This window comes from Heptranchias perlo, chromosome 15 (assembly GCF_035084215.1).
Source record: "Heptranchias perlo isolate sHepPer1 chromosome 15, sHepPer1.hap1, whole genome shotgun sequence".
Classification (NCBI taxonomy): Eukaryota; Metazoa; Chordata; class Chondrichthyes; order Hexanchiformes; family Hexanchidae; genus Heptranchias; species Heptranchias perlo.
Genome location: NC_090339.1, coordinates 47236270 through 47253458, shown reverse-complemented (window position 1 = coordinate 47253458; position 17189 = coordinate 47236270). Strand labels below are relative to the sequence as shown.

General features: G+C 41.2%; 1 protein-coding gene across 5 annotated transcripts in view; it reads left to right on the top strand.

The window, feature by feature from the left end:
* The window catches only part of LOC137333062 (serine/threonine-protein kinase PAK 3), a 188931-nt gene that overhangs the window by 91192 nt on the left and 80550 nt on the right, over positions 1 to 17189 (top strand). For all 5 annotated transcript variants that reach the window (XM_067997164.1, XM_067997163.1, XM_067997160.1 and 2 more), the window contains exon 2: positions 13851 to 14047. In XM_067997164.1, coding sequence (XP_067853265.1) covers positions 13873 to 14047 — 175 coding nt within the window. In that variant the 5' untranslated portion in view covers positions 13851 to 13872. The remainder of the gene's footprint in view (positions 1 to 13850; positions 14048 to 17189) is intronic.

Below are 17189 nucleotides of genomic sequence, written 5' to 3'. Positions count from 1 at the left end.
TAGTCTGCAAGGACAGTGGCTCTGCTGGGAGCCGAAGGCTTTTTTTTAACCCACTTTTTATTCATTTGTGGGCTGTGGGCATCGTTAGCAAGGCCAGTATTTATTGTCCATCCCTAGTTGCCCTTGTGAAGGTGATGGTGAGCCTTCTTGAACTGCTACAGTCTGTGTGGTGAAGGTACTCCCATAGTGCTGTTAGGTAGGGAGTTCAAGGATTTTGACCCAGCGGCGATGAAGGAATGGCGATATATGTCCAAATTGGGATGGTCTGTGACTTGGAGGGGAACCTGGTGGTGATGGTGTTCCCATACATCTGCTGCCCTTGTCCTTCTAGGTGGTGGAGATCGTAGGTTTTGGCAGTGCTGTCGAAGAAGCCTTGGCGAGTTGCCGCAGTGCATCCTGTGGATAGTAGCCACTGCAGCCATAGTGTGCCAGTGGTGGACGGAGTTGATGTTTAAGGTGGTGGATGGGCTGCCGATCATGGAGACTGCTTTGTCCTAGATGATGTCGAGCTCCTTGAGTGTTGTTTCAGCTGCACCCATCCAGGCAACTAGAGCGTATTCCATCACACTCCTGACTTGTACCTTATCGGGGTTGGAAAGGCTCTGGGGAGTCAGGAGGTGAGCCATTTGCCACAGAATACCCAGCCTCTGACCTGCTCTAGTGGCCATGACATTTATGAGGCTGGTCCAGTTGAGTTTCCAGTCAATGGCGACACCCAGAGTGTTGTTGGTTGGGGGATGAGCGATGGCAATGCCATTCAATGTCAAGAGGAGGTGATTAGACTCTGCTTCAACCTAGAAGGCCCCGTGAGCTATGGGCCCACCCCACCTTCCAGCAGACAGGTTAAAGCGGGTATCAGTGAAATGCTCTTGCAGGCACGATGTACCCACCCCAGTCACGTGAATGAACCCATCCCTGTGATTCGGGCTTTCAAGACTTTTGAGGCCTGGGTATTTGTTTATTGTCTGTTAGTTTCCTGTCTTAACTAAGGATGGATTGCCTCTGGATTTGAGGTGGTTTGTTATGTTTCCAAAGAAAGAAGGGTTTGAGGTGTATGGTAAGCAGATAGGTATTCAGGATTCATTTATCAAGCAGCGATAGGCTTGTTGGGCAAATGGCCTTTGGCTCTTATTAAAATTTCTTACGGCATGACATTTGCTTATGGAATTAACCAAGTGCACACCACTGAAAATGGAATTCTGCTGTTACAAACAGCTGGGAAGTAGATGAATTATTGGAGTGTGTATGATATGGCTGTACTTGTACCATCCTATTTGCTGGGGATGGTTCAGCAGTTCTGAAGGGGAAGTGGACCCTCTTCTTTTCCCTCTCTCTTCACATGTAGCTCCATATGGGTTGCTTCCTATGTTCACCATCCAAATGCAGAGAGGACCATTTCACTGCCTTAGGTCTTTGACTGCTATACCAGGCTTCTGTGTACGTTCTAAACTTTGTTGAGTCTCAAAGAGAATTGGAGAGATGGTTTCTTTCCCATCCCCACCTCTTGCATCTGCAATTTGAACTCTGGTATAATTGTCAGGATACTATTATTTGTATCTACTAACCAGCCCTGAGTAACCAGTTTCTGAGGCTCTTTGAACCATACAGTGACAGTGTGTGTCTTTTTATTGCAGGAGCAGTTCTTACCATTTGAAGATCTCTCTCAAAACCCAGTGCATGTAGAGCAGATAATGCCAAAGGACTAAATCATGAAGTTGTACATATGCCAGAAAGAGTCTGCACCCTCAGGAGAAATGGGGAAAATTGGTGATTTTTTTTTTGTAAAAGCTCAAAAACATGGGCAAGGGATTCATGTAGGACTTGCTTATGGCTCTTTTGAGAAATACGAACATTGTGTTGCCATTAACTCAAACTGGTGACCATGCAGGAAAATACTTGCATACCTGACAGTGGCATATCAGTCACGTTATTGATTTGAGTTTGGTCCCGACCATCTTTTCGGTCAGAATGCAGGATTGTCTGAGGTGCTTGAATATTAATGAACAACAGCTGCTGAATACTGTATCAGTTCCAAGTGTGCTACTCAAGGAGACTTCATCAAATACTGAAGTATGCAGGCAACAGCTTCTCTAGCAACCTGTTTCATAGCCGTAGACTCCACACTGGAAACATTTGTGCAGAAATGTCCCTGTGAATAAGCCTGAAATAGCTACCATTTACTTAAAAAAATAATTGCTAACAGGGTGAGTAAAAAAGCTGTGTTTTAACTGAAGAGTGACATGACACTGTGACAGACAAGTAACCCTTCATTTATATAGGAGTGTCCATGACAGCAGTGGAATTAATTTCTCATTTTTGTGATTTTTAAAATTTTTCATGGTGTTTGAGAGGCACAGGCATAGTCCAGACAGTGCTGGAGCTTTGACTGTTTTCATTCACAGGTCCTACAGAAAATGGTCACAGCTTCTACAGTTCCAGTCTTGGGATCACTGCTGTGCAGTGAGAGAACATGTACATTGTTCTGAGCTTGTGGCAGATTTTGCAACCTCAAAAGGGAGAGCAGGATGATCCAGTCTGCTGACAGTTTCAGTGCCCCTCCCATGTTGAGTCTCAAAGAGAATTGAAGAGATGGTTTCTTTCCCATCCCCACCTCTTGCATCTGCAATTTGAACTCTGGTATAATTGTCAGGATACTATTATTTGTATCTACTAACCAGCCCTGAGCAACCAGTTTCTGAGGCTCTTTGAACCATACAGTGACAGTGTGTGTCTTTTTTATTGCAGGAGCAGTTCTTACCATTTGAAGATCTCTCTCAAAACCCAGTGCATGTAGAGCAGATAGTCTGTAGGGAATTGTGGACAGATAACTTATTTGACAGGGTGAGAGAAATTCATTAACTCACAAATAATAATTGATCAAGTCTCTTGGAATAAATCACTTATTTCATATTAAGTCAGTAGAGGAATGGCCTTATATGATGGGTAGATAATTTTATATACCTTGAAGTAAAATTTGACACCAAACCAGTCATGGGTTAACAGCAGAAGATTTGTGTGCTGGGAGAGCAGGTTCCCAACCGGTGTAGAAGGAATGTTGAATTGGCAGAATGTTGAATTGGCCCTGTGTTAATTTGTTTCTGGGATGCAATTGCGTGCCCTTCTGCATTTAGCGAGTTGAAGTGCTTGTGCTCCATTTCATATAGAAGCCCAGTAGGAACCCTGATTTGATACAAAAATATTTGAATGAACACACAATTCAACAGTATGTGTGTGCCTGGTTTGTTTTTTTCCTTTTAAAATGGGAGCAAGAGAAGCCCCAAGGACAAAGGAGCTCAAATTTCATTTTGTATGTTTTGGTTTTTTGTTGCAATCTTTACAGTACAATTTTTTGGACAATTTTTCAGTATTTCTGACTTTTTAAAGATTTATTTTCCCAAATTTTTTAGGGAGGTTTGTTTTTAAAGCACCTCAAATGCAGTGTGTGATTGTTTAGTTGATGCAAAGTAAAAGAAGACATGCCAAACAGACCTGGGCACACTTATTGCCAATGATCAAGAACCACCTGATCAGCTTGTTCCAGTTCAACAGGACAGAGCTTTGTCATATGCAGAAAAGACATCTGCAGCCAACTTACAACATGGGGTGGCATTGCCAGTGGTTATAGAAACATAGGAACATAGGAACAGGAGTAGGCCATTCAGCCCCTCGTGCCTGCTCTGCCATTTGATAAGATCATGGCTGATCTGTGATCTAACTCCATATACCTGCCTTTGGCCCATATCCTTTAATACCTTTGGTTTCCAAAAAGCTATCTATCTCAGATTTAAATTTAGCAATTGAGCTAGTAAGGTTGCTGGTAAGGTCACCACTGCCCTCAACTGTTACGCTTATTCCTGGCTAGCAGTACAATAATAGATACTGTGTTACTCACAGGTGGATCAAATGGGTGACCGATCTTTGGTCAGCACGGGCAACACTTTAATCTCCTTTCACAATGAGTAGCGTGACACACTTTCCCAATGTCACCACACTGCTGCATTTTCCAAAGTTCAGAGGCCACGTATGATTACTATTTGCCCACCCTGAAGTTCATCTTGAGTGTCAGTAAGTAATCAGGTTTGTGTTTGTCCCTTGATGTTTGAAACCCTTGAAGATGCATCTTGACTGTATGTCTTGCTGAGAAATGCATATGAATGAGCTGCAATTACAGAGTTGTAAGGTACAAACTTGGCATAGGTAAGCAGTAAATGAGGAACTGGTTGACTAGGAAACGCATTGTAGCCTGTAATCTTGAGACCTCTACCTGGTACATGGTGTCTGCCAGATTCCTTAAATTATGCCATCTTCTCTTGCATTTGTTCTCAAGTCCTGCATGCACTGTAGACAGTGTTGAACCTGCATGCCACCCTTTGCCATCCTTTGGGGAATGAGCCCTCAAGTTCCAAATGGGGCAACCCTCCTCACACAGGAGCATGTGCACTATTCCAGCGATCATATGGGAAGAGAACAGTGCCACTCCACCATGTCCATATAGAATTATCCTTGGACTTCATTCATGCTTTCTGGTCGAGTTTTCAATCCTTTAGTTTGGACCATCGCTTCTTCCCACCTGCATACCTTTTGCAAAGGCCGAAAGCTTACGTGAACCATTTTTAAGCCTCTTAAAAGGCTTCAGCAGTTTTTAGCAATATATACGGGCATATCCCTTTACTTTTGAGCAGCAGCTCTTTAAGGGCAGCACGCTTGTGACGTTATGTGAGGCTTCCTTCATCATGTCACCCACGCAAGATTCAAAGTGCTCAAGAGCATATTCAAATGAGATTAATTAGCTGGCCTTGCTCACTCTGTTGACATGGTAATTATGCCTCACACTCTAGTCCTGGCAGGTTTTTAGCCGGGATAACTCAATTGACTCTGTAGTCCATATCTCTCAATTATATACACTTTTTGAAACAATTTCCTTACAATGAGAGTTGTTACAAGTGCAGAAGATACTTTTAATCTGTTGTGTGAGAAAACTCCAGATTTAACTCCTTGCTGTATCAAAATGTCCCTCAATTGGGGCAAAATGCTTAATTTCATTAGCCTACCTTGTGCAAAGTTGTGAAGTGAGGATAAAGTTTTGGGCTGAATTAGAAACAGACACACACACACACACACACACACACACACACGGAAAATTTGGTGACCCAATTGATAGGATTGTTTTTATTCAGTATCGATGGCAGCAAGTAAACAGCTGCATAAGGGGAAGGTCTGCACAAGGCAGCAAGCAGGGAACAGCATTGCTGACCAGTAGATGGTGTAGTGAGGTATCAAGTTGAAGCAGGTAACTTTGTTACTGACTCCAATTATAGAGCCATCTAAGAGCAAAGATTGAGAAATTACTTTTATATACTTGTGTACATAGCACGAGAAATTGCTCTGCCAGTAAGCTCTGGTTTAAATGAAGAATCATAGAATCATAGAAAGATTACAGCACGGAAGGAGGCCATTTGGCCCATCGAGTCTGTGCCGGCTCTATGCAAGAGCAATCCAGCTGGTCCCACTCCCCTGCCCTATCCCCATAGCAATTGTTTTCCTTTTAAGTACTTATCCAGTTCCCTTTTGAAAGCCATGATTGAATCTGCCTCCACCACCCCCTCAGGCAGTGCATTCCAGATCATAATCACTCATTGTGTCAAAAAGTTTTTCCTCATGTCACCTTTGATTCTTTTGCCAATCACTTTAAATCTGTGTCTTCTGGTTCTTGACCCTTCCGCCAATGGGAACAGTTTCTCTCTATCTACTCTGTCTAGATCTTTCATGATTTTGAATACCTCTATCAAATCTCCTCTCAACCTTCTCTGTTCCCAGGAGAACCCCAGCTTCTCCAGTCTATCCAAGTAACTAATCCCTCATCCCTCCCTCATCCCTGGAATCATTCTAGTAAATTTCTTCTGCACCCTCTCTAAGGCCTTCACATTTTTCCTAAAGTGCGGTGCCCAGAACTGAACACAATACTCCAGTTGTGGCCAAACCGGTATTTTATAAAGATTCATCATGACTTCTTTGCTTTTATACTCTTTGCCTCTATTTATAAAGCCCAGGATCCCGTATGCTTTTTTAACCGCTTTCTCAACCTGCCCTGCCATCTTCAATGATTTGTGTGCATATACCCCCCAGATCTCTGTTCCTTTACCCCTTTTAGAATTGTACCCTTTAGTTTATATTGCTTTTCCTTATTCATCCCATTGAAACGGATCACCTCGCATTTTTCTGCATTAAATTTCATCTGCCACTTGTCCGCCCATTCCACCAGCCTGACTGTGTCCTCTTGAAGTCTATTACTATCCTCCTCACTGTTCACTACACTTCCAAGATTTGTGTCATCTGCAGATTTGGAAATTGTGCCCTCTACACCCAAGTTCAAGTCATTAATATAGATCAAGAAAAGCAGTGGTCCTAGTACCTGGGGAACACCACTGTACACCTCCCTCCAGTCCGAAAAACAACCGTTTACCACTACTCCCTGTTTCCTGTTACTTAGCCAATTCTGTATCCATGCTGCTACTGCCCCTTTTATTCCATGGACTTCAGTCTTGATGACAAGCCTATTATGCGGCACTTTATCAAACGCCTTTTGAAAATCCATATACACAACATCAACTGCATTGCCCTCATCTACCCTCTCTGTTACCTCATCAAAAAACTCTATGAGGTTAGTTAAACACGTTGTGCCTTTAACAAATCCATGCTGGCCTTCCCTAATCAATCCACACTTGTCCAAGTGACTGCTAATTCTGTCCCGGATTACAGTTACTAAAAGTGTCCCCACCACCAAGGTTAAACTGACTGGTCTATAGTTGCTGGATTTATCCTTACACCATTTTTTGAACAAGGGTGTAACATTTGCAATTCTCCAGTCCTCTGGCACCACCCCCGTATCTAAGGATGATTGGAAGATTATGGCCATTACCTCCGCAATTTCCACCCTTACTTCCATCAGCGATCTAGGATGCATCCCATCCGGACCAGGGACTACTACTTTAAGTACAGGTAGCCTTTCTAGTACCTCCTCTATCAATTTTAAGCCCATCCAGTATCTCAACTACATCTTTCTTTACTGAGACTCTGGCAGCAGCATCTTCCTTGGTATCATAGGCATCAGAAACTTGGTTCAACAAAGGTTGTGGTAAATTGCAGGGATATAGATTGCTTTGTAGAGATAGAAAAGACAAACTCTGAGGTGGTGTTGCTGTTTCTATTACTAAGAGCTTGTTGGAAGCATAGCTTACAACTCCTCAATTGTCCAGTGAATCAGAGATGTAAAGCAAATGGGTTGAGGTGTATGTGGCCAAAAAAAAATTGGCACCAGTTGTGACAACATTTACATTTATTGCCAGTGGCTCAGCACAGTGACTCCCAGAAGAACATTGGAAAACTGTCTTCTAAGAAACATCTCACCTCATCCAGAGACAGCACCCCTGCCAGATTTTACATGATAGTGCTTTTCACCAAGGTCATGGCTGCCATTGGTAGCAGCAAAGGGTCACCCAAGTATTAAGTTCAGTATAGAGAGACTAACAGACACCTAAGATCATGCAGTAATTTACTGGAATGCACTAACGCTTAAGTTCTGTTTTTTATGCAATGTAAGACTAGGCAGCATAGATTGTAATTTGAGCTATGGCTTTATACCGGGACCAATTTTTCTATTCAGACGTGGGATTTACCATTCTCCTCTTTGATATACGCGATGCTCGCTATCATACTCTGTGCATATTATTCAATTTCCTCTCTACTCCATCCATCCATCCCAAATGAGGAAATTCCTATTTTGTGTTTGAAGGCCTATAGGTTTGATTTGTAAAATCTTACAAATATTACAAGAGTTCCTCATTATATTTAATAAAGTCAGGAAAAGTTCCTTGAATGATGATCACATAAATTATTTAGTGCTGGTGAGTCCAACAACTCAGTGTAGCTGAGCAGTTCATTGGTGATTGTGATGCCTAAGGTCCTGTGACTGGTATTGGTCTCAGTGCTCCACATTATTGGGTGAATTATTCATTTCCAGTGCATTCCCAGTAAGATGTGCCAAGTGAGAGTGAGCTGATCTGTGTTTCTTAGGGGTAGGGGAAGAGGAGGGAAAGAGATGAAAGAAAATTTGACTGTTATTCTTGCTCCACTTGAATTGTAATTCCTCCTGGCTAACCTCCAAATGAATGGAGAGATCTTTCACCCCAAATGTCCTGTCCTTCCTTTTGGAACAAGGATATGCAGTGGCAAACAAACTGATGAGCCTGAGAGTTTGCAGAAGGGATGATAAGAATATCGACAACAGAATAAAATATCATGGGGCGCGTTTAACTGCACCTGAGCGGGTGGGCAGCTAAGCCAGCAGGGTCCTAATTCACATATACTAATCAGGGTCCAATGACATCATCAGGCCCCAACACCAGTTTCAACTTTGTCATGAGTGGAGAAACCACCGTGGCCAATTTCACCGCCATGATGTTCTGTAAAGAATTGATCACCTACTCCAATACTTAACTCCAATCTCATTATAATCAAATAACCATCGAGATCTTTTTTAAAGGACTCGATTGATCTAGGATTAACTGCTTTTGTTGAGAGACTACTCAACATATCTGCTACTGGATGGAAGGAGAAAATAATTCTTCTCATGTTCAGCTTTTCTTGAGGCTTATCGTGTTTTGGGAATACTGTTTAACTTTGAATAACCTGTTTTTATTCATATCCCATTTCAACGTTGTAAAAAACCTGGATCATGTTCCCCCACCCCCTCAGTTTTTTTCTGTGCAATGAAAATAAGTTGCCATCAGCTAATCCTCACAAAGTGTACTTAGTGATAAAATCATTGATTTAATTTTTTTTTTAACAAAAAGTGGAATTAGATTGCAACTAGGTCAAGTTCTTTTCCTTTTCTGTCAGTTTGCTGGTTTATGAATATGCTTTCATGAATGTCTTTACTATATAAAGAGGAGAGCCCAACCATGTGCCCATATAACATTTGGCAAGACCTACCGTAAGCAATCGTGGGAGAGTTATACTCATGCCAAATAATGCTGCTGATGTTATGATATCCCCAATGTTCCGTTCCTGATCAGACCAGATTAGTGATCCACCTGCCTGAACTAGTCTTTACTCTGGCATAGATGTGGCATTGTAAATGTGGCCTATAAGCAAAAGCTGATCTGAATGCCATCTCCTCCATATTGCAAAGTGCTATGAATTGCAAAATGTGTGACCTATGTGTTGAACTAATTTTATTGGTAATCTCTGTGAAAGCGGGTCCTTCAATTTCTGGCCGGAAAGATGTGATTTGAAACACCTGACTTCCTATTAAATAAATCTGTATTTTGATGCAGCAGATGTCGAAATTTTGCTCAGTTTGTTCACCTTGCTGCAGCATTGCAATGGTTTGATTTGATTAAGTAACTCTGGCGGCCTGGCACACACTGTGAATAAATGCTGTGTAGACATCCTGGGGTCTCGCTCAGCAAAAAGCAGAAGCCACAGTTCAGAGAAGCTTCATTTTGCGTTTAAAAAGAATGGGAAGCAAGGTCTTGCTCATTTCAATATTCAGTAGCAAAAAAATGGAGTAGCTAGTCTTTTTAAGGATTGCTCACTGCAACATTTTTATGTAGTCAGTGTATAATAATATTTTTTTCTCTTTACCCTTGTTGCCTCCTATTTTATCTCCATCATGATGTTCTCCTTCATCTGGTAGGGCCTATCCTGTGAAATTTTCCACACCCTCGATCACCCTCGGTGGGCATTGCTGTGCTTGGGTTCAGTTTGGGTTCCAAGGCCAATTTTTCCCTTTCTTTCTGACATTGCGGGGGGGTCATGTGCTGCTGTAACTAGGACCATCAAAGTAAGCAGCGCTAAAATTCGACCACTGAGATTAACTGAGTTCAAATGGTAGTCGAGTTTAGGATTCTTTACCCACTGTCTGCCTTCAGCTCATTTCTGATATTGGGCCATGTTAAATATGTTTGCACTTGGCATTCGCAGGGAAGTGTGTGTATGTTGAAAGCTGCTAACGGGTAAAATTGGCATTCCATGGAGCTGATGATGCAGCAGATTGTGGTATTGCTGCTTCTCGATCACCAAGCATTAGGATGTGGCATATAAATCCAGAATTCTTCACCCTGCTGAATTTCCATTCTTCTCGGGGTGGGGTATATAGAAATCCTTACATTTTGTCCACCAGGGAGGAAGGGAAAAACTTACAATAAATCACCCTGAGAATACTTGCACGAATCATCAGGGAAAGATACTCATCCTGTGACTCAGTCACCTGGTTCCACTCCCTTTGGGAAATGGTTTATGAAGAGGGGAAGAATTTAAATGGGAACAAAAAATATTTACTGAAAATCATTAGTCTGCAAATTAATCTTAACTTGTTCCCACACACACTTCAACTCCAGACAGATCTTTAAAGATTATTTTTTACTTTTCTTGTGCGGGCCAGATGCTTACCAGATGTACGCTGGCAAGTATAAAAATGCTCACTCCATTGCTGAGTGTTATTTAGCCTGACATTAGAGGCTGGATAAAATGTATTAGCCAGGTTTAAATGGTAATAGTAAATTCATCCAATCCTTTATCAGTAAAGAGCCCTGCTGTGCCTCCAGCTGTACATAAGTACATTCAGACTGCCACACTACCTATAATAGGGGTGTTTCAAATCCAGTACTTTAATTTTCATTATTGTGATATTAACAAACACTACTGTAGCAAATTGATGTGCAGTTGATAGCTGGACCTGTTAAAAATACCTTTGAACAGTATTCTGCTAATGCACAAATGCATAAGTCAATTTCTAAACAGTCATTTTCTTTGTGAGAGTGTTGGCAAACCTTTTTTATCTGGGGAGGAAGGAAATATATGCATCGCTTTTGCTATGACAACTCCATAAGGAAGTGATGCAATAGTGGGTGTTTGATGAATCTTTTGCCATTTGCTTGAGGTGCAGCATGGAAACAAGGCACCCCCTCTCCGCATTATTAGCGGAAGAAGAAAGAAAAGTATCTGAGGGTTGTCCAACCATCAATCTGTGCTGACGTTGTATATCTCTCTGTAGCCAGTTGGAGAATAGCATTGAACCATTTTTATGAAGTGGTCACCTGCCACCCTCTTGACTAGAGAATGGTAAGTGATATGGGGAAGGAGCTGGAGTAGGAAAGAGCACAACAGTCAATATTATCGTGATTTCTTTGAAGGAGATAAGGTAGCGTGTCAAATGATTTTAAACCCTGGTTGTTGGACTCATTTCAGAACTCACCCAATCACCTTTCCGTAGAGGTTTCTGATAAGTGTAGTACTTTGTAGTTAAGACCTTGTGTGGTAATGACGTGGTTATGCTGCATGTTTTACATTTCCAATCAAACTTTGCAGAACTTTTCCTACACAGGGAGAAGATGAAACTTGAGTGTAAACCGTAAAAGAGGCATTGAGCCGAATGCCTGGAGACAGTTACTGCTGCTCTGGCTGAACCTGTGGGATTTTCCAACACACATTCCTACTCACACATATTTGATCGGATAGTTGAACGGCACGACTTGTATCTGTGCAAAGCAGTTTTGTGTTGCACCAAAACAAGATGGGCAATATAACGGTCTTACAGCTGTGTGACTGTCACTTTGGTGAATATTTTGTACAGTGATGAGGGACCACCTGGAGGGGCAGGAACTTGAATTTATATAGTGCCTTTTAGTCCTCAGGATGTCCCAACATGCTTCACAGCCAATGAATTACTATTGAAGTGTTTTAAAGTGTTTTGAACTGTTTTAATATGCACTAGATACAGTACAACTGCAAGTGATGTGAATCCAAATTCTTAATCTTTTTTCAGGTTGTTTGCTGAACCGTCTTTAGTACTAAACTTTAATCTTAGAATGTTAAAGAGCTTCTTTCTAACTTTAACAATATCACTGGCAGTTAAAGAATGATGAACAGAACTCTGTGCATGCATTTAAGTATGGAACTCTGCCTTCTCTGATTTCTAAGTGGACAATATAACTGCTGCTGTATTGCTCTAAAAATGCTACTGATATAATACTGGTGCCAACAGTATAAATGCAGATATAAGTGAGCTGGAAGACTCAGAAATGACACTTAAGGGGGTAGTGACAGACCTGATCTGATTTATACAGAGTATTTATAATTTTTACAAAGCATGAAATGAGAAAAAGCCATTCTGCTCAACAAGCCTACTCTTAATACAGCATGTACATTTTATAAGCTGCACTGTCTAGGACTCCATCTCAACTCCATAGGGAGGTCAATACCAGAGGTAAAACTTTCAAAAGGAGAAAATTGTGTGAACATTTTCCTTGACTGTTGAACAAAAACTAAAGGTTATCCATGCAAACACTGGAAGCAACATTACTTAAGGCTGACTGGTGGCATTTTCACAGATGACATTCCCTAGATCCATTGCTAAAGGAATAACCATTTTAACAAGGACAGCTGTTGTATTGAAAATAGTGCTGATACATATTTATATTCAGAAGGGGCTGCATCTGAAGAAAACAGTGAGAAAGTTAATTTTGTTTTGTTAAAATATTTCAATTCCATCAGCACCAGTCTTTGCAAGTCAATGTTCTATATGCAGACCAACCGTGAAGGGTAATGAGTATGCAGTATTCCATAGGAATAATTAGACAATTTTTTGAGATATTTCCAAAGCATGTGCATTTAATTCCTATCTAAATTTATACATATTTGAGCTTGAAGGTTAGATAACATTTGGCTGATGGAGCCTTTTCCCCTGGAATTATTCAAACTTTTCTTTATAAAATTTACCTGTGATTATTCATGTCCCATCAGAGATTAGTTTGGGTAAAGTCCATGACAATTCAAATTATTGTTAATGGTTTAACCCAAAGGAGAATTAGAGAAACCCAAAGCCATTAGACTTCCATGAAACAGTACCTATTGGCATAAACAAAACCAATTTGTGTTCTTGTTATAATTCTGAATTATGGTACAGAACTGCTACTGCTAGTACACAAATGATGAAAAAATGGTACTTCTATTTTCCCCCCAAAGATTATATTGAAGTGTTGTCCCCTTTCTTTGATTTCTTCTGTCCCAAGTACAATGTGTAAGATTCTAATGGGCTGCTGTACTTCCTGATGCACTTAGATCTGAGGAAGCACTGAAGTGCGGAAGTGCAGTTTGTAACCAATCTTATTAAACTTTTATTTACAGCAAAATAAAAGTAAAAATACTGTCTTTGAAATGGAGTGGTGTAAGTTGTGGTTCTTGGATGATCATTTGCACATTAGTAAGTACAGGAGCATACGCGGACATCACAAATTATCCTGCTCGTAACATGGCTTCCCTGTAGAGCAATATGGTCCATTATTGGTGCATTCACTTTAAATCACCAAAATGAATGATGTATTTGGGAGGGAGGGAGGGAACATTATATATTATAATGTCCATGCAGCTGTATTTCAAATTGACTTTTCTTTCTTGCTCACAATCCCCCCCTCCCTTTCCTCCATGCAAACTCTGATCAGCCTGTCCCTGGGTTGCAAATCAGGTTTGGCATTTTGTAAGGGGCATATGGTGAATCCCTGGAAGATGGCTTAAGTTTTGTAATCTAACTTGTGTTTTGAAGGAACCATAAATTGTGTTTGGAAGAAGGAGGTGGTGGGGGTGGGGGGGAGGAGAGAGAGATTGCCAATATGTCCAAAGTTGCTATTGACTGACAATTGTCCCAAAGAGAAAATTGCTGATTTTTTTCTGTCTAATACTTGATCATGTTGTTTCTTCATTGAACATGTGCATTGTTTCATGTAAATGAGCTTCAGCATGTAATACCCTGTTAAATAGTGAAAATATTAATGTTCCTTCACCCTTTCTAGATACATGTGACGACTGCTGAAGATGTCAGATAGTGTTGATGCTGAAGAGAAACCACCAGCTCCTCCCTTGAGAATGAACAGTAATAATCGTGATTCATCTTCCCTTAACCACGGCTCAAAGCCTCTCCCACTTGTTCCTGAGGAGAAGAACAAGAAAGCCAGACTTCGCTCAATCTTCCCAGGAGCAGGAGATAAGAGTAAAGTATCAGCCTCTCTACTGTATTTCTAAAGTAGAAAAGTAAAGAAAAGTGAAAAGACTTCTCTATTTGAAGTGATGAGGCTAAGGTTTGATTCTTGGTCTGTGCTAAGTTAGCTGATTTAGCTGATCTCTTCTGGGGTTATGTAGATATGCTATATTTGGCCTGTGTTCCTGATTTAGGATGGGGAAAATTATCAAGCTTTTGCGTATTACCTGGTGAGTACTGTTGGAAATTGTGGGTATGTGGTTGTTGGGTGAGGTAAGGATATGGCTTGGCTGTGATTCTTCCAACCCACCTCCATTGCCTGTTGTCATTCACTGTTTCAGTTCACACATGAAGAATGGCCACTTGTATGAGACTATAGGGTAACCAATGCCTGTGAAACTGTGCCCTAGTATGAGCCTTTAGCAGACAAGGACCCCAGGAATTCCACCCATTAAGCTGCTGTAAGGTCTCAGCCTAACTCTTGCCAGCTGAATCTGGCATAAGTTCCTTTTGAGGGCTTTACTGAGAGCCCAGAAAGCCCTACAGGCAAAGGTAACTGATCCGAGAAGGGATCGATTAACTATCCAAGATTGGCTATTTGCTTCCCGAGGAGCATTAAAAAATTTTTTTGGAGATCTCTCATTTGGTTTCCCCCCCACAAGCCTCCACATCACCAATGAAGCAGGATTGCGCTGCTCCGATTTTCCTGTCCTCTGATGCTCCCTTACAGGTGTGGGCTTCTCACCTCAAATAAGGTAATGAGCATGTCCCACAATTTGGGACAGAACCTACTTCTTTTAGCGAGGGTGGATGGGAGTTCTGTTCCACTGCACTTTCGCCATTAGTCAGACTCCTGGAATTTTCACCTAATTCCTTCCAGTGCCAGTTGCTTCACCCAGTGATATTTTTGGCCTGGCCATAAGGTTGTGCGTTTGACGGCTATCTTTCAACTCCTAGTTTGCATTTGTAGTCCCAGTCTAGCATTACAGATACTGTCAAACTTTAGTTCACATTAAAAAAGGTACAGTCGGAACATGAAGTCTGACAAAGATAGGATGTGGCTTGCTGTATTCTTGCTTAAATCCCACTGACAGTGAGTAGTTTGACGTGAATTTGTTTCCCACTCCAGGGTGAATTGTGATATGGTTGTGCTGTCAGACCCCTCACTCTATATTTATTTTGATGTCCAACCTCACCCTTGCTAAAAGCATTGCAGGGGTCCAGAGAAAAAGGTGAAAGATCTAATTAATATGCATAACCCAAGTTTGTGGATTTATCACAGTATCATAGTATGTTACAGCACAGAAGGAGGCCATTTGGCCTATCGTGCCTGTGCCAGCTCTTTGGAAGATCTATCCAATTAGTCCCACTCCCCTATTTTTTCCCCATAGCTCCCCCTTCAAGTATTTACCCAATTTTCTTTCTATAATACATTTTTAATGAGGTGGCTGCTGGAGTAAAAATGAAGTTAATAAGTTTTGGGTATTGCAATATAATATCATTCCCCTCCTCCATATAAAATGTACTGATTTATTGGACAGTTAGTACCCTGGAGAATCTATCTCATTTCAGTGCAATATTGACTCAAAGGGTAAGGATGCTTTAATATGGCATTGTTGATGGTAGACTTGCTAATGTTGCCACTAACAGTCTACCACAAAATAATTTGAATGTCAGTCCTTTGACAGAATCACATCTAAAAAAAGAAAATACTATTGAGTCGTTGCAAAATTTTGCAGAATAAATAGGAACGTTTAGTGCAAGAAACAGAATAAAACATCAAAATAGCCAAGGGTGAAGATGAAAGAGATCTGTGGGCATTAGTAGACTTCAATCACTGTAGAACAACAATCATCAAAGCAAATCGGATGCTAAACCAAAATAGAAATTGCCAGAAATATGCAGCAGATCATTCGGCATACCGGTTGACGTTTCCAGTATAACTAGTCGTCAGAATTGACAGGTTGCACGTAAACATTAACTTGTCTTTTTTTCTTTACAGATACTGTCTGATTTTCTGTGTGTTTCTAGCATTTTCTGTTTTTGTTTCAGATTTCAGCATTTACATTTTTTTTCCTTTTTAAGCACAAAAGAACATAAGAAATAGGAGCAGGAGTAGGCCATAAGGCCCCTCGAGCTTGCTCCACCATTCAATAAGATCATGACTGATCTTCAACCTCAACTCCACTTTCCTGCCCGATCCCCATATCCCTTGATTTCCTTAGAGTCCAAAAATCTATCGATCTCAGTCTTGAATATAGTCAACGACTGAGCATCCACAGCCTTCTGGGGTAGAGAATTCCAAAGATTCATAACACTCTGAGTGAAGAAATTCCTCCTCATCTCAGTTCTAAATATCTGACCCCTTATCCTGAGACTATTTCCACCAGTTCTAGACTCTCCAGCCAGGGAAAACATCCTCTCAGCATCTACCCTGTCAAGCCCTCTTAGAATCTTACATGATTCAATTTAGTATGCTAAGCTGTACATACAGATGAGTAAAGTATATGTCAGTGGAGTTCATGCTCAAACTGTAAAGTGCTCTGGTCAGACCACACCTTGAGTACTATATGCAGTTCAGTAACTGAGACACAGGGGAGACGTTCAAGTCCTGGAGGTGATGCAGAGAAGAGGTGCATGGATATTGCAGTCTAAGTGCCGAGTCACAAGGAATGATTGGAGAAATTAGAGATTTTAAGCCTCAAATGGAGGTACAGAGAGAAAACATCTTGGTATATACAAGACAGTAAAAGGTATAGAAAAGGTAAATCTGGAACACCACTTAAAGTTAAATTGTAGTTAATCTGAAGGAGCAGTAGATTGTGCTGCAGTCAATATTGCATCTATTGTCGCACCAAACTTTCTGGTATGCAACATGGTGGTATATCGTTCCAGTTGCTGAACCTTGCTGGAAAACTACCCAAAATGGCAGTGATGCCTCTTTAAAGGGAAATTAAAATGCACAATTTCTGGAAGGGAGTGGAGGGGTTGCGATGAGGGGAAAAGCTTTGTTCTATTTGACCCTGAACTGAGCTTCCTACACCATATCCTCTCCATCACCAAGATGGCTTTCTTCCACCTCCATAACATCGCCCATCTCTGTCCCTGCCTCAGCTCATCTGCTCCTGAAACCCTCAACTATGCCTTTGTTAAC